Raw genomic sequence first — 18,114 nt, 5'->3', positions numbered from 1 at the left:
CTTGAATTCCTTTATTGTACTCACCATCACCACCTCCTCAGGCAGAGAGTTCCATAGTCTCACTGCTCTTACCGTAAAGAATCCTTTTCTATGTTTGTGTACAAACCTTTCCTCCAGACGCAGAGGATGTCCCCTCGTCACAGTCACAGTTCTGGGGATAAATAGATAATGGGAGAGATCTCTGTACTGACCCCTGATATATTTATACATAGTAATTAGATCTCCCCTCAGTCGTCTTTTTTCTAAAGTGAATAACCCTAATTTTGATCATCTTTAAGGGTACTGTAGTTGCCCCATTCCAGTTATTACTTTAGTTGCCCTCCTCTGGACCCTCTCCAGCTCTGCTATGTCTGTCTTGTTTACAGGAGCCCAGAACTGTACACAGTACTCCATGTGTGGTCTGACTAGTGATTTGTAAAGTAGTAGGACTATGTTCTCATCAAGGGCATCTATGCCCCTTCTGATGCAACCCATTATCTTATTGGCCTTGGCAGCAGCTGCCTGACTGTAGGGGTTAATGTTTTTTTTTCAACCCTATATATTTTTAGTGTAAACTGAATGTGAGATGGAATTAGAAAACAATAGGGGGAATTTATTAAGACTGGCATTTCATACAGCGCTGGAGTAAGAAGAGCCAAATTTATTAAGAGGTGGCGCATCTTCAGGCAGCCCATGCACCAGAACCGCTATAATATGGCATCGATTTTATTTTGTACAGAAACTACGGTATAGCAAGCCGTGAGAGGACACGTCCCTCCCGCTAATCTCTGCGCCACCTTTCCAGATGGAAAAAGTTGCTAATTTTTGCACAAAGTGGCAACGTGCAACCTTTGTACGCCATAAAGCTGGCAAACTGGCTTTGATAAATTCCCCTCATTCTGGTGGTTCTGTTCCCGAAGTCCACCACCGGTGATGGCCAGTTCGCATTGTTCGCCCGCGTCAGTCAGGCGAGGCACAGGAAAGCCCTTACCTGTGCGCGAGCTGGTCTGAAAACAAGTGCGGTCAGCGGGAACAGCCACCGGGGGCCTCAATCGGGCTGTTCTCTGCACTGCCTGCTCCCGGTGACCGCATTTGTTTTCAGACCGGCTCGCGGCACAGGCACAGGTAAGGGCTTATCTGTGCCTCGCCGGACTTGTGAAAAAAGATGGCAGCCCGCATATGTTCGCGGGCGAACAATGCGAACTGGCCATCACTGTCCACCACCACCTGAAACATGATTGCCATGATGTGTGTGGAGATGATGCAACATCATGGCTTCAAAGCAGTAAACAAGGACTGGTGTGGGGGGCAGAAGCAGATCTTACATCAGATTTTATTATTTTAACTCCCATTTAGTTTATAGAAAAGAAATGAATAATGATGGAGGTGGAAACCTTAACCAACCATTGCCGTAGCCTGCCGATAGAGGGCAGTGTCACCGCCGGGAAGCCCAGGGCTCCACCTACAGGCGTGCTAAGGAATAGAAGAGCAGCGCAGAGTGACGTCACTGGTTGCCAGGTAACGCACTGTACACAGCCGCCGTTGCCGGGCAGCAGTAGAGCTCCGGGAGTGAAGTTACCGGACGTATAATGGGAGCGGAGAGGTCCGAGGAGCCGGCGCCGCTGTACCGGGGGAGGTTTATAGACCGGGCGCCCCATGTCCGCCCTGTGAGTATTACCTGCAGAGCAGTCAATGGAAGCTCCACAGTGTATCTGCAGCCGAGTTCTTACTGCTTTCACACACAGGTTTTTACTGGTGGTTTTCTGCATTTTTAGTAGCATTATTTTCCCCATCATTATTATTATTATTATTATTATTTTTAATCTATTTCTTCAGAAGGGCTATGAATTTAGCTTGTAAAAAAATGCCCAAATAAGCGCTGCGCTTTTTATTTTTGGTTTTGCGTGTTGTTTCTGGCGTTTTCTCTGATGGCTTTTCCCCCCCATAGAGAAGGTGATGTCAAAACGCCGGAGTCTTGCGCGCTGCTGTGTTTTATTTTAAAAGAAGGAAGAAAGACGTAAAAAAAATAAAAAGCACCACCTAATAAAACAAAAGGGTAGGAGCAAAAAAACAAACAAAAAAAAAACGTGTCCTTCGTTTCATATTTCCCATCGACCTTCAGTTACTAAGCTGGTGGTTTTTTTGCGGCAAAAACGAAAGTGCAGAAAAATTCCAGAAAAGAACCTATGGTTGACTTCATGCTATGGTGCAGATTTTGGTGAAGATTTCATTGTAGATTTATTCTGCAGCGGAGCACAGGGTTGGAATTGACGCTTTTTAACCCCATAACATGGGGGGGGGGGGGGGGGGAGTCTTTATGCTGCGTATTTGCTGAAGAAAACACTAGCGGTAAGACACACTGGGGGGCGTTTAGTGGAGTAAAAAAAAGTCGGAAATGATGGTACACGCCTTATCTGCGACTTTTTGATCTTCTCACATTTCCAAAGTGTTTTGCGAAAACTCGCAGGGCTTTAGTAGGAAGGGACGGAGCTTGTCGAGGCCCACTGGATTTACCAGAACTTCCAGCAGAAACTGACGAAGACTTGAGTTTGTGGCGCACGGACTGCCAGAGAAGAGACTAATATAGTGAGGCGCCTCTTACACCACCACAGGGGGGTCATATGGGATCGTCGACCTTCATTAATCGCCCCCACGGTATGCAAAATAGGCCAGAAAAAATGCCTCAAAAAACGTTAGTAGCCCTAAAAAAATATAAAAAGCCTCCTGCTGTTATTCTGGTATTTTTAATGAAACACCACTGCCAAATTCGTGGGGGTTCCGGCCCTTTGCTTGTGTTTTTTTTTTTTTTTTTTTTGGCTTGTACTTACTAATGTGACACGGTCAGGTTTCTGCATTCAGTTTTGGGAGCCAAAAGCAGGAGTAAATTTTAAAGAAAAGGGCAATTCGTATCTGTCCTTTAGGGTGTGTTTTGCGGTCCGAAAGTCGCGGATCTGCAAAACATGGATACCGGAATTTTTTTAACCTGTAGAAATGTCCTAACCTTGTCGGCAAAACGGACATATTCTATTTTTTGCGGCTCCATTGAGATAATTGGGTGTGAACCGAAACTACGGCTGTGTGCATGAGCCCTTAGGCTACTTTCGCACTGGCGTTTTGGTTTCTGTTTGTGCGATCCGTTCAGAGCTCTCACACGCGGTCCAAAACGGATCAGTTTTGCCCTAATGCATTCTGAACGGAAAAGGATCCGCTCAGAATGCATCAGTCTGCCTCCGTTCCGCCTTAATTCCGCTCTGGAGGCGGACACCAAATGCTTGCAGCGTTTTGTTGTCCGTCTCACGTGCGGAGGCAAACTGACACAATATGGCACAATAGAAAACGGATCCGTCCCCCATTGACTTTCAATGGTGTTCAAGACGGATCAGTTTTGGCTATGTTAAAGATAATACAAACGGATCCATTCAGAACGGCTGCAGACGGTTGTATTATCTGAACAGATCCGTACAGTATGTTTCATCCGAAAGTCGATTCACTTATCCCTTCTCATTATATAAATGTGAGGTTCTTGGCAGATACATTTTGTACAAAATCATTTGTCCTGTCCGCCCCGGCAAGGTGATCTCTTTAGGACAGGAACCTATTCTGAATGCTACCTATTTTGGTAACAACTGGCCTTCATTAAATTTAGAGGATGCAGGTTGTATTTGCATGTTGGGCCCAATGCAGATTTTGCAGAGTATTCAACCTTTGAATTTGCTGAAAAATCCATAATGGCATTTTTCCCCGCTATATTTCCATTACTTGTGGAGGAACCATTGGGAGGAAATACTGTCATAATATCTTAGCTTAAGGGCTGTTTCAGATGAGCGTATCCTGCGCAGGAATCACGCTCCGTGTATGAGCGTGATTCCCTGTTATGGACACTGCCCATTTCTCAGGAGTGCACAGCATTATACTGCTTTATAATGCTGTGTGTCTCTTCATAACCTTATTTCTACAGAATCATAGTGACAGCAAGATTTCACTATGATTCTGTAGCAGTAAGATCATGCAGAGACACACAGCATTATAAATCAGCATAATGCTGGGCACTCCTGAGAATCGAGCAGTGTCCATAATGGGGAATCACACTCACACACGGAGCGTGATTCCCGCACAGGACATGCTACAAACACAGCTTTTTTGTGGGGGGGGGTTTTGGTCACTTTTCGTGCATTCCTTCGGTCAGTGCCTTTAAAAAAAATACCCAAAAAAAACACAGCATGCCCTAAGTGTGATGTTGTTCGTAAACTGAAGTGACCCATCAATGCAGCACTAGCAGCCAGTGAGTGCGGTACATCTTTTATTTGAGTCATCTACCGTACTTCATAATAGTAAGGTGTTCAGCTGCCCACAGCCCCTGCTGGTCCAGACGTTGCTTGGTCCCATGACAGCTTCAGCCAGAAACTGGCTTCAGCAGACATGTGCTTGAACGGTATGTCGCTAACATATCAGTAACGGTGACTCACTGGTCAAGCACATGTGACTGCTGAGGCCAGTGATTGGCAGCGGTCACGGGACCGCTTCTGGTGTGGTGGTTACTGGAAACAGTCAGGAACCGGGCAGCGGTGCGGAAATGGCGGCCTGTGGACCGGTGAATGTTTTACTTTTCAACTTGCCTCCTAAGCTTGACAACCCCTTTAACATGTACAGTGATACTTGAAAGTGTGTGAGCCCTTCAGTATTTTCCATATTTTTGCATAAGTTTTAACTAAAACTATATCAGATTTTTACACAAATCCTAAAGGTAGATAAAGATAACCAAATCAAACAAATGAGTCAAAAATATGAGACTTGGTTCTTCATTTATTGAGGAGATGATCCAATATCACATGTCTGTGAGTGGCAAAAGTATGTGAACCTTTGCTTTCATATATCTGGTGTGACCCCATTGTGCAGTAATACCTGCAACTAAATGTTCCCGGTTGATTAGTTCTACACATCAGCTTGGAGGAATTTTAGCCCATTCCTCCATACAAAACAGCTTCAACTTGGTTATGTTGGTGGTTTCCTCCCATGAACTACTCACTCCAGGTCCTTCCACATACTTTCTACTGGATTAAGGTCAGGACTAGGACTTGGCCATTCCAAAACGTTACCTTCCTTATTCTTTAATCATTCTTTGGTAGAAGTACATATGTGCCTAGGGTCGTTGTCTTGATGCATGACCGAAGTTCTCTTGAGATTCATCTCCCAGACAGATGACATTTTTCTTTAGAATTTGCTGGTGTAATTCAGAATTCATTGTTTCATCAATGATGGCAAGCTGCCCTGGCTCAAATACAGCAAAACCGGCCCAAACCATGATGCTACCACCACCTTGTTTCATAGATGGGATAAGGTTTTTATCCTCAACTCCTGACTTTAGGGTCACTTAAATAAAATAAAAAAATAATAATCTGCACTATTGTACAGTACCTACTGAATGACCCCATAAACTCCTGTTTAGATGGGTTGTCCAGGATAGCTCTCTCACCTGATCTGTTATTGGTCAGGTTTCTGAGGAAATTGATACCCAGTGAGGATCATGCACAGATCCAATTCTAGTTAAAGGAATATTCTGGTTGTTAGAAGTCCTGTGGATAGGGGATAACTATGAGATCAGTGGGGGTCCTACTGCTGGGAGCCCCACTGATTATGAGAACTGGGGCAACTTTACCCCTTGGAGCCCCCTGAAACGACCAGAGCGACAGGTCAAGCATGCTCACTGACGCCCCATTCATCTCAACGGAAGTTCTGGAGATAGCTAAGTACAACACTCTGCTATTTCTGGAACTCCCACAGAGATGAATAAAGCGGCAGTTTGCATGCCCAACCTGGCGCTCTGTTCCTTTAGGGGGCTCCAAGTGGTACGGGGTCCGAGTTCTCATGATTGGTGGGGGTCCCATTGCCAGGACCAGGGGCGTCGTTAGGTCAAAACATTCGGGGCTTGAGCCCCGGATGTTTTGTCCAGTGCCCCGAATGTTATGCTGGATTCCTGGTAGCATTTTTTGGGCTATTCCAGGGATCTTTTATATTGATTGGACCTGGGCAACCCCACAGATCATCCCTCACTCCCCTTGTACTTGTTCCGCTACTTTCCTGCTGCGCTGGCATGAGTTCAGTCACTTCGGTGGCATCGGTGCTCAATCCCGTCCTGCGGCGCGTAATCCCGCTAGACCTGCCGAGGGAGGTCACGGGTATCGCGGGATCACGTGCCGCAGGACGGGATTGAGCACTGGTGCCACCAAAGTGACTGAGCTCATGCTGACGCAGCAGATAAGTAGCGGAACAAGTACAAGGGGGTGGGGGGATGATCTGTGGGGTTGCCCAGTCGGCTAGGCCCTTCACAGTAGTTATATAAACCCCTTTCAGCAGTCCCCCATTCACTGAAGGGGGGACTGCTGTAAGGGGCTAATAACTACTGTGAGGCGGGACTGCTGAAAGGGGTTAATAACTACTGTGAAGGGGGGGACTGCTGAAAGGCCTTAAAGTACAAGGGGGGTCACCGCTCACACAGGCATCGCTTCCAGCAGTTGGTTAAGAGGAGAGCTCACTGACAGCGGTGAGCAGGAAGAATATACATTTATTTATATATTAATATATATTTACACTAGTTATCACTTTATTAGTCCCACTATATGAGGGAGCCCCGGGGGCAGACGACCCGCCAGCTCCCAGCCGTCTCCCTAATACAGCACTGGGAGGGATGGCCGCTAAAGGACATTTCAGCCCTAGTTTTCTACTATAAATAAAGGTTTTCCCAAAATAAAGTATGTTAGAAAAATGTTCCCTATTCCTGTCCCTACACAATAGCAAAATAAAAGTAAAAATGAAATAGTTACACTTTAGGCCTTTACACACTATACTTGAAAGTGCATCGTTTTGTTTCCTTTTAATGAAACTGAAGCAACAAGACATTGAAGATGGGGACAAAGCAAGAATCGCAAAAGGCGCAAATGACTCTGGCAAGGTAGTCCCCGCTGCAGACTGTGCAACGGAGATAAGGCTGATAAATGTCACCCATCAGCGGTCACTTTCTCACTTACACTTTAATTGATGAATCATTTATAGACTGTTACTATTTTGGGTTGTATGCGCCTGAGGCGTACAATACTGGGCAAGTTATACACCCGCAGAGGTGTATTGGAAAGTTATACACCCGCAGAGGAAACAGAGAAAATGAAAGGCATGCTTCACTGGTTAGGATATTTGTGTTACATTCATCTGTTTTGAAACATTAGGTCTATGCTTTTCTGACATTTTGTTATAGTAACTTTAAAGCTGAATCTTTATGCAACTTTACCCTATTTCCCCCCCAAAAAATTGTAATTTTATAAAATGAAAAGTATTTTATTCGCTGGACTGATTTGTTAGACCTTCTCATTTTTGTTCAAGAATTCAGTCACAATAAATGTTTGTTTTACAGGGTAAATGTCATTTTCGGGTACTTTTCTGAATAGATGCCATGTGTGTGTACACGAGGAATCGCAATATATCTGGCCATTTTATGACTTATATCCTGTATTTATTACCAGTTTTCCTCTCTACATGCTTCATCTTGAATTGTCGGTTGTCCCTAACTCAAGAGCGGTTAAGACTAGCTGCTGTGATGTCTCCCATACATAGCACACAGAGGATCATGGTTCCCTGTCTCTCTTTAGTACACTAACTCTGGTGGTCCGGGCCCGCAATAGCCACAGGAACACTTACCCACCCTCCTGCTCATTGTTTCTTGTGGCCTGTGCCATCTAGTGTTTCACCGCTCTTTCCCGGGAGTTGGCACTGCTCCGTCCGATCCACACAGACTGAGGCCTACTTCATTCCAGCAGTGCCTCTCACTGCCCATAGGGGAAGTGCAAGAGGTCCCTATCTGGCTCTTAAAGGGCCACTGTTAAACTTACTACTCGTTCTCAACTCCTGTCTGACTGCCAAATTTGACCCCCTGCTGCCTGACCTGACTTTTGCCTGATTCCTGGATTTGAACCTGTGCTGTCTGCCTGACCTTTGGTCTGTTACTGGCTTGTAAGAACGCCTGTCTTTCCTGACCTTACTTGTCCTCCAATAGGTAGCAACCTGGTAGCTCCCTGCAATGGAGTCCAGATCCCTGTACAAGGGTTAGGGGTAAAGGCCAGGGGCCTGCTGGGACAACACCCTTATGAGTGACCCCAAAACCAAGTCTGTTCAGTAGCACAGCAGATCCACATTCACTTCCATTACACACAATCAGAAGCATGTACTGCATGGATGACATTATACAGAAATACTGAGCAGTGTAACTTTGAATCCAGCACAGGTAGCCAAACACTTCAGCTGTTCCCTCCTTCTCCTCACCTCGCCTGTCCATAGGCTTCTATGGGGAGCTGCCATAACTATAATTTTTCTTTTCATTTTTGTATTTTGTAAAAGTGCAAACACCTATAATAATTACCATACACTACATTATAAATAAAATATAAATCTTTATTAATACATCAATATCATGATAACAATAAAATAGTGGCACGATGCATATATATCGAGGGCGATAAAAACATACAAATCCCCCTCCCTGGCGATGCGAGTAACAATGTGAAATATACAAAAAGATTTTAATAACAAAGCTGAGGTACAAAAACCTATCTGATGGACAACTATACAGGAAGGTACTTTAAAATAAAAAATATATGAAACTGACTAAAATGTAGGTATAGACATAAGTAACCCGCCACATCATGAACAAGAAAGCAGATTATTGACCAGGGAGGGAGGAAACTCCAACATACGTTTCGCCTTAGCTTCTTCTGGGGGAATGACACTTTACTTGTTCATGATGTGGGGCCTACATTTTGGCGGCTTATTACTTATGTCTTTACCTACAATTTCATATTTCATATATCTTTGATTTTAAGGTACCCTGTCCCGTCCGACACCCCTCACCCCCACCGATCAGCTGTTCTGGAGCTGAAACTCCAGCTCTGTCCATTGTGTGTAGTGGACGGGGGCTGGTTACTGCTCCCAGTCACTAAATTAGGACCAGCCCCGTCTACTACAAACAATGGATGGAGCCGTACCGCAGAGCAGCTCATCAGGGGGGGGGGGGGGGGGGGGAGACTCCTGAGGATAGGCCATTAATATAAATGGACTTCTTTAACATACCTTTTTTTTTTTTGCACAGTGAAACGAAAATGAAATTGAGAAAAATATTGACAGAATAGCTTTTTCTATTCGACTCAACAAATACATTTTTAAAAGTCTCTCAATACATTGTGCTCAACTCGTCCTCCAAATAACAAGCTGTCTTACAGCTATGTTGACAAAAAATAAAAAAGGTATGGGCAAGGAGTAAAAAACAACAATGAAAAAAAAACTAAAGTTAGATGCGGAGCCAAGGGGTTAATGTATTTGTGAAATGACCTAATAATGTAATATTCCAAATACGTGAACATCAATAAATCAATTACCGGCAATTTTCTCTAAATGATTTGCTGACACTGAGATATTGAGTAAAGTCAGGGTTAGAGCCTATCATTGAGCAAGTGTTGAAGTGTGGCATCCAAAGTCAGCTGTAGCCACCTCCATAGGCCTTCACTGAGTCGCCCAATGCAACCACCACATGCTGCCATAGCCAACTTGTATGTAACTGCAGCTTGACCGAAACATTGTACATGGGAAACCTGTCGTGTGCTGCAGTGTCAGCAACATGTCTGCGACAGGTCTCCTGCTTAGGGAATCATTAGTTGCTCTAGTAGTATGTTTTCCTGGAGATGTTTCCATTACCCTATAATAACTAATACAGGAAATTTAAAGGGTAACTGTCATATTTTTATTTTATTTGCTAGTTTATTAGAGCTAGGCATGTATACCTGAGTTAGTCTGTCAATGATTGTCAAAAGATCTGTAATTACCTTATAATAACAGCTTTCATTAATGTCCTGTCCCTTTCCACTGCTCCCTTAAAAGACCGTTGCTATGGCTTGTCTGACAGGAAGACGGAGGGGCAGTCCTTCATACTCCATGCCTTCATTAGGCTTCAGAGTAAGGAGGCGTGTCTCTCAGTAATCCAATATGATTGGCTGGCAGGAAGCTGCTGGCTACAGCAAGTGTGTATTGGAAGTGAGGGAAAAGCAGTTTTGGCCTCAGAGAACTGGCAGAGGAGCCATCTTGAGAAGGTCCTCATATTGTAAATGTTTAAACAGCCGTAACTAAGGGAAAAACTCAAGGAAAACAGTGGTATGTGAAGAAACTAAATATTGCTTTATGTATAATGCTGCAGCAGCAGTAACATATGCTAAAATAGATTTTTTGATGAAAACACGACAGTTACCCTTTAACACTCTCTGTGCTATGCAGGAGCCTTCATCACAGTAGGGGTGGTGTTAGGTTATGGTCATACAAATATGTTGCAGATTTCTGATTGGGGAGGATCCGACCACTGGGGTTCCCGCTGATTACTGAAACGAGGGCCCATGTTACCATGTCTGAATGGAGTGCAGACATGCATGTCTATGGAGCTACTGGAGATAGCTGAGTGCTCGCCAACTCCAGGAGCCCCATAGAGTTGAATGGAGCTGCCAACACATATCCATAACTGCACTCCATTCAAACATGGTAACATGGGCCCTCGATCTAGTAATCGGTGGGGGTCCCAGTGGTTGGATCCCCCCCAATCAGACATTTATCCCCTATCCTGGGAACTGTCACGGGATAACACCTTTTAAAGCATCAAAAGAACAGAAACCGCTAAAAACTGCAAAGAGTAGAGTACGTTGCTTTGGTGCTGCTTCCCTACTGCAGGGAGCACAGTAATAAAGCAGTGCAAGGATCACTGGGGTCTGAGCAGTCAGAAAGTGATGACATATGCTATTGATGGGAATCTCTTTAGGAGCAGGGTATGCCTTTAGGAAAGGCCATCAGTATTACTTCAGTGGGCACCGCTGCAGATCAGCTGTTTTGCAGGGTCTTCATTGCTTACGTTGGATTTTACACTGGTTTGGGCTTCAGTCATCATAGTATCCGTAGTGACTATACTTTGTATAGTTTCAAGTGAATTACAAAAAGCTACAATACCAAGCACAGCCACTACAAAAAGAGGAAGCTGCAGCACCACAGACTCTTCAAACAGCTGAGATATGCATCCTTACCGATTCAATATTGATGGCCTATCTCTAAAGAGGTTGTCCACCCGAGGGTGGCCTTTCAGCCAGACAGTCCCCTTGTCGCCAGGGCTGTGGAGGGAAGCATGCTTACCTGCTCCATGACATGACGCATAGGGTACTCATCACTTCTGTGGCCAGTCATTGGCTCCATTCAAACTGGATGTTGATGAGTGGGACCACTGAAGGACCGAAGGAGCCAAAACCCATTGCTGGGGAGCAGGTAAGTATAGTTCCATCTGCAGGTCCGGTGAGGTGAAGGGGTCTGGATGAAAGGCCCCTTGAGGGTGGACATTCACTTTAGAGAACTGGATAACCCCTTTAATACAGGAACTAATAAAAATGTAACCCTTTCACACCTACAGAAAACATTTAACCTTTGATCTTGCTGTTGCAGGCTGGAAAACTGTTCCCCACTGGAGAGAGAGCAGAAAGCTGTTTAGCTGAACTTTACCCTAGGGTAAGAAAAAAAATCATTATTTTTTTTATTTTTTGTTGTATTTAACCCTTTCTACCCCGGGCCAGTTTTAACCTTCCTGCACAGGCCATTTTTTGCAAATCTGACATATGTCACTTTATGTGGTAATAACTTTGGAACACTTTTATGTATCCAGGCCATTCTGAGATTGTTTTCTCGTGACACATTGTACTTCACGACAGTGGTAAATTTGAGTCAATATATTTTACCTTTATTTATAAAAAAAATCCCAAATTTATCAAAAATTTAAAAAAATTCACAATTTTCTAAATGTCAATTTCTCTACTTTTAAGACAGATCGTAATACCTCATAAAATAGTTATTAGTCATCATTCCCCATATGTCTGCTTTATGTTGGCATTATTTTGTAAATGTCATTTTTTTTTTTTTAGGACCTTAGAAGCAATTTTAAAAATTTTCAACAAAATTTCCAAAACCATTTTTTAAGCACCAATTCAGATATAAAGTGATTTTGAGGGGCTTACATAATGGAAACCACCCATAAATGACCCTATTTTAGAAACTACACTCCTCAAATTATTCAAAACTGATGTTACAAACTTTGTTAACCCTTTAGGTGTTCCACAAGAATTAAAGGAAAATGGAGGTGAAATTTCAAAATTTCATTTTTTATGCAGATTTTTCATGTTAATCAATTTTTTCTTGCAACACGGCAAGGGTCAAGAGCAAACTAAACCTCCATATATATTACTCTGATTCTGCAGTTTACAGAAATACCCCATATGTGGTAGTAAACTGCTGTGGGTCAGAAGGAAAGGAGCGCCATATGTTTTTTAGAGGCAGATTTTGCTAGAATGGTTTTTGGGCACCATTTTGTATTTGAAGAGACCCTGATGTACCTCTGCAGCGGAAAACCTCAAAAAGTTACCCCATTTTGGAAACTACACTCTTGAAAGGATATATTAAGGGGGGTACTGAGCACTTTCACCCCCTAAGCGTTTTACGGAATTTGATAACACTTGGCTGTGAAAATGTTGCTTTAGCCCCAAATTTTTAATTTTCACAAGGTGTATCAGGAGAAAAGTTTTGGCATAGTTATTTTATTTTAATTTTTTTACAGCATTAACCTGAGGGGGCATCTCATGTGATATTTTTATAGAGCAGGTTGTCTATTTTTACTTTTGTTACGTTTTACACAGTAAATGCATTTTTGAACAGAATTAAATCTTGTTTTGTCCTTTTTTTTTTTTTTGGGCGATTGTCTTAGGTATTGTAATGCATTGGTTGTAAGTGTATTACCAGTGTAATACACTTACAGCTTCCTGCCTGTGAGATCCAGGGGGCTGGATCTCACAGGCTAACAGGGAAGGCAGCCACAATGTACAAGGAAGGCATCGGGCTGCCGTCCCAGCCATCGGGTCCCCATCACAGCAGCACGGGGACCCAATAGGGACGGGGAGGGAGTGAGGCATAGTGAGGGTTAATGCGCCGGCATCTGTATTTTCACTGATGCTGGGGTCCGGCTAATGGGAACAACCGGTCCCCTGCAGCTGATCGGGCGAGCGCATCTCCTGCACCCGCCTGATCAGTGCGCCATAGTATTACGGCGCTGGTCGGGAAGTCACTTCCCGCAGCCCCGTACTATTACAGTGCTGGTCGGGAAGGGGTTAAACATTCCGTATATAAACATTGATGACTTAAAGGGGTTGTGCAGGGGTTTTACATTGATGATCGACTGATTGACGGGGGTCAGCTGTTTGAAGAGGAGGCAGCGCTCACTGTGAGCACTGCTTCCTCTTCATTACACTACACGTTGTCTCCCTTGCAGCGGTGGTGTAGTGTAATTACAAGTACTCACTCCATTCAAGTGAATAGAGCAAATACTTCTGAGATAACGCGTGGTGTAATGAAGGGGAAGCAGTGCTCGCGTGAAGCGGGAGTGCCGGGTGTCAGACTTCTGCCGATCAGATATTAATAACCTATCCTGGGGATAGGTCATCAATATAAAACCCCTGCTCAACCCCTTTAACTTTACAATAGGCCCTAGGTGCTTGATTAGTGGGGGTCCAACCTCCTGGACCCCTTTACTCACCACAGTGAAGGGGCTGCAGCACTCCTGCAAGATCAGTGAAGATCATGTCCCCTGGATTATTTAAATTTATTCCGGTAAATTTCTTAACACCTGCTAAAATTTGAGTCATAACAATTAATAAATGATATTTTATTAAGAAATTTAGTGAAATAAATTAAAATAAATAATGCAGGGGGACATGATCTTCACTTAATCCCTGGCTTGTCCATTGTCTGCTGCTGCAGATGATTCCATTCATTTGGTCATTATCAGGCACTTGTATGGGTGGTAAGCAATGAGGGGGACACTGCACTTGCAGGAATGCTTTGATTTGACCCTTTCATTGTGCTGACTGGAAGAGTTAAGGGTGTATTAGACAGCCCTATTTAACAGGCGATTGTCGCGAAGGAAGCGTTCATTCCCAGCAATCGTCTGTTCGCCAGCAGAGGAGACCGCTGCAATTACAGTCGTGGCCAAAAGTTTTGAGAATTACATAAATATTAGAAATTGGAAAAGTTCCTGCTTAAGTTTTTATAATAGCAATTTGCATATACTCCAGAATGTTATGAAGAGTGATCAGATGAATTGCATAGTCCTTCTTTGCCATGAAAATTAACTTAATCCCCCAAAAAACTTTCCACTGCATTTCATTGCTGTCATTAAAGGACCTGCTGAGATCATTTCAGTAATCGTCTTGTTAACTCAGGTGAGAATGTTGACGAGCACAAGGCTGGAGATCATTATGTCAGGCTGATTGGGTTAAAATGGCAGACTTGACATGTTAAAAGGAGGGTGATGCTTGAAATCATTGTTCTTCCATTGTTAACCATGGTGACCTGCAAAGAAACACGTGCAGCCATCATTGCGTTGCATAAAAATGGCTTCGCAGGCAAGGATATTGTGGCTACTGAGATTGCACCTCAATCAACAATTTATAGGATCATCAAGAACTTCAAGGAAAGAGGTTCAATTCTTGTTAAGAAGGCTTCAGGTGGCCAAGTGTCACCAGGGTGTCAAGAACCACGCCTGACTCCGTTATACCCGGGGTCAGGAAGTCGCAGCAGTTGGCTGCACGCTCTATGTAAGATAGGGCTGTTTCCTTATGGTAGCTTTCTGGGTTTGCTTTGCAAACCCTTTTGGCTCACTCAGGGATCCGTAGCTCCTTCTCCTCAGCTGTTCCTTGTTCAGCACTCCCAAACCTCCTTATATTCCCCTCTCACACTTCTCTGGTTGCCAGAGATAGAGCTTCCTGCCTGGACATCTATTCTGACCCTCTGGAGCTGTGTTGCTGCGTTCTCTGGTAGTTGGTCCAGAACGCTACCCTCCCGATCCCTGTTGGACCTTTTGTGGTCTATTGTGGTCGCCCACCTGGGTGTATGTATTTGTCTGTATTGTCTGTCCTCTCCCTGGTGTTTCCCTCTTAGTGTCAGTGGTGCGGACTAGCGATCCCACCGGCCCGTTCACTATCTAGGGCTCATTTTAGGGAAAGCCAGGGTTTAGGCACGTGATCGCCGCACGGGTGAGGAACCCGTCTAGGGACGTCAGGGCAGTCAGGTGCCAGCCGCAAGGTGAGTTAGGGGTCACCACCTTTCCCTCTCCCTTGGGCAGGGCTTTCCCTTTTCCCTCCCTGTGCGTGACGCCGGTCATTACACCAAGAAAGTCCAGCAAGTGCCAGGATCGTCTCCTAAAGAGGATTCAGCGGCGGGATCGGAGTGCCACCAGTGCAGAGCTTGCTTAGGAATGGCAGCAGGCAGGTGTGAGCGCATCTGCACGCACAGTGAGGCGAAGACTTTTGGAAGATGGCCTGGTGTCAAGAAGGGCAGCAAAGAAGCCACTTCTCTCCAAAAAAAACTTCAGGGACAGATTGATCTTCTGCAGAAAGTATGGTGAATGGACTGCTGAGGACTGGGGCAAAGTCATATTCTCCGATGAAGCCTCTTTCCGATTGTTTGGGGCATCTGGAAAAAGGCTTGTCCGGAGAAGAAAAGGTGAGCGCTACCATCAGTCCTGTGTCATGCCAACAGTAAAGCATCCTGAGACCATTCATGTGTGGGGTTGCTTCTCATCCAAGGGAGTGGTCTCACTCACAAATTTGCCCAAAAACACAGCCATGAATATAGAATGGTACCAAAACACCCTCCAACCGCAACTTCTTCCAACAATCCAACAACAGTTAGGTGAAGAACAATGCATTTTCCAGCACGATGGAGCACCGTGCCATAAGGCAAAAGTGATAACTAAGTGGCTCGGGGACCAAAACGTTGACATTTTTGGTCAATGGCCTGGAAACTCCCCAGATCTTAATCCCATTGAGAACTTCTGGTCAATCCTCAAGAGGCGGGTGGACAAACAAAAACCCACTAATTCTGACAAACTCCAAGAAATGATTATGAAAGAATGGGTTGCTATCAGTCAGGAATTGGCCCAGAAGTTGATTGAGAGCATGCCCAGTCGAATTGCAGAGGTCCTGAAAAAGAAGAGCCAACACTGCAAATACTGACTCTTTGCATAAATGTCATGTAATTGTCGATAAAAGCCTTTAAAACGTATGAAGTGCGTGTAATTATATTTCACTACATCACAGAAACAACTGAAACAAAGATCTAAAAGCAGTTTAGCAGCAAACTTTGTGAAAACTAATATTTGTGTCATTCTCAAAACTTTTGGCCACGACTGTACATGGGGATGTATTTTGTGCTACTGGCAGTATTTTGTGATGGAGTGTGGTATTTGGTTCTTTTGGGGTGGTATAATGAGCCACAATGTGGAATCACTGGCCCTGTCTTCCATCATCTTGGACCTGGCTACAAAACGTGGGCCACTTTTACTATTTTTTCCAGGGCCACTTTAAGTTCCCAGTCCGCCCCTGGGAGGAGCGATCGTTATACCATAGCTGTTCCCTGTACTGAATCATTGTTTGCCAGCAGCAGATCGTGATTAGACACCGCAATCTGCCGCCTATAAACGTTGATTTTTTTTTTTTAAGCATGTCAAAAGAGTTGGATTGCCTGCTGAATGAGTGCTTGTTTCGTTCATCGGGCACTCGCGGCAGTATTAGACTGCCAGATGATTGCTTAGGAGCATTCGTTTACGTGTGTATTTTGTGGGGGTCATCTTAATAGTGGTAGGCACAGCAGTCAGAGACAGTGACACAACGGCTCATTTCACACAGGGATTTGCCGGTTTTCTTTATTTTCATCCACAAGCAAAAATATAAGGCCTTTTTATTCAGGCAAAAACACTAAATAAATTCCTGCTCGGCTGAGCACTAACTAAACACAAGATCACCCTTTCTATACGGGTGGCCTACTACCAGCCGCATGACACAACACAAAGTAAACTTACAGTGTCCTTTTTGTCATTTTAGGGTGAGTGCAGACCTTTATAGCCCAGAAATGAGCTGCGCTCCATCACCTGGCTGAGAGCTCTATAGGAAACCTGTTCTGGACAGGAAGGGAATGAGGAGCCCCACTACCAATCTGCTCATCATTCCATAAAAATCCCGGCCCGACAACACCATTAACCAAAGTCCTCAGCAAACAATGTTTTGCTAAGGCAACCCATCTTTCCTGGATTTCTGATATCTCACCCAGCTTTTTATAGTTGAGATATCCACTTCCTGTAGCCTAGATTGGAAGATTGGAAATTGGAAGATTGGAAATTGGAAGATTGGAAATTGGAAGATTGGAAATTGGCAAATGTCGTGCCCATTCACAAGAAAGGTAGTAGGGAGGAATCGAGCAACTATAGACCAGTGAGTCTGACATCAATAGTAGGCAAATTAATGATAACCCTATTAAAGGATAGGATTGTGGAACATCTAAAATCCCATGGATTGCAAGATGAAAAACAACATGGGTTTACTTCAGGGAGATCATGTCAAACAAATCTTATAGATTTTTTTGACTGGGTGAATAAAATAATAGACGGTGGACATCGCATATCTAGATTTTAGTAAGGCTTTTGACACTGTCCCACATAGAAGACTTATCAATAAACTGCAGTCATTGAGCATGGACTCCCATATTGTTGAGTGGATTAGGCAGTGGCTGAGTGACAGACAACAGAGGGTGGTAGTCAATGGAGAACATTCAAAACAAGGTCATGTTACCAGTGGGGTTCCACAGGGATCTGTACTGGGACCAATTTTGTTTAATATCTTCATAAGTGATATTGCAAAAGGCCTCGATGGTAAGGTTTGTCTTTTTGCTGATGACACAAAGATAGGTAACAGGGTTGATGTTCCTGGAGGGAAACGCCAAATGGAAAAGGATTTAGGAAAACTAGAAGAATGGTCAGAACTCTGGCAACTGAAATTTAATGTGGATAAGTGCAAGATAATGCACCTGGGGAGTAAAAACCCAAGGGCAGAATATAGAATATTTGACACAGTCCTGACCTCAGTATCTGAGGAAAGGGATTTAGGAGTAATTATTTCAGAAGACTTAAAGGTGGGAAGACAATGTAATAGAGCAGCACGAAATGCCAGCAGAATGCTTGGATGTATAGGGAGA

General features: G+C 44.1%; 1 protein-coding gene across 2 annotated transcripts in view; it reads left to right on the top strand.

The window, feature by feature from the left end:
- Positions 1 to 1,539: 1,539 nt before the first annotated feature.
- Positions 1,540 to 18,114, top strand: part of EFHB (EF-hand domain family member B) — an 89,607-nt gene continuing 73,032 nt past the window's right edge. The window contains exons 1-2 of one of the 2 annotated variants that reach the window (XM_040432998.1): positions 1,540 to 1,646; positions 11,488 to 11,550. In XM_040432998.1, the coding sequence (XP_040288932.1) occupies positions 1,569 to 1,646; positions 11,488 to 11,550 (141 nt within the window). In that variant the 5' untranslated portion in view covers positions 1,540 to 1,568. The remainder of the gene's footprint in view (positions 1,647 to 11,487; positions 11,551 to 18,114) is intronic. The other variant, XM_040432999.1, reaches the window with a different exon arrangement.

This window comes from Bufo bufo, chromosome 5 (genome assembly GCF_905171765.1).
Source record: "Bufo bufo chromosome 5, aBufBuf1.1, whole genome shotgun sequence".
NCBI classification, from domain to species: Eukaryota; Metazoa; Chordata; class Amphibia; order Anura; family Bufonidae; genus Bufo; species Bufo bufo.
The sequence above is the reverse complement of the archived record's forward strand: the minus strand, read 5'-3'. Positions and strand labels throughout refer to the sequence as shown.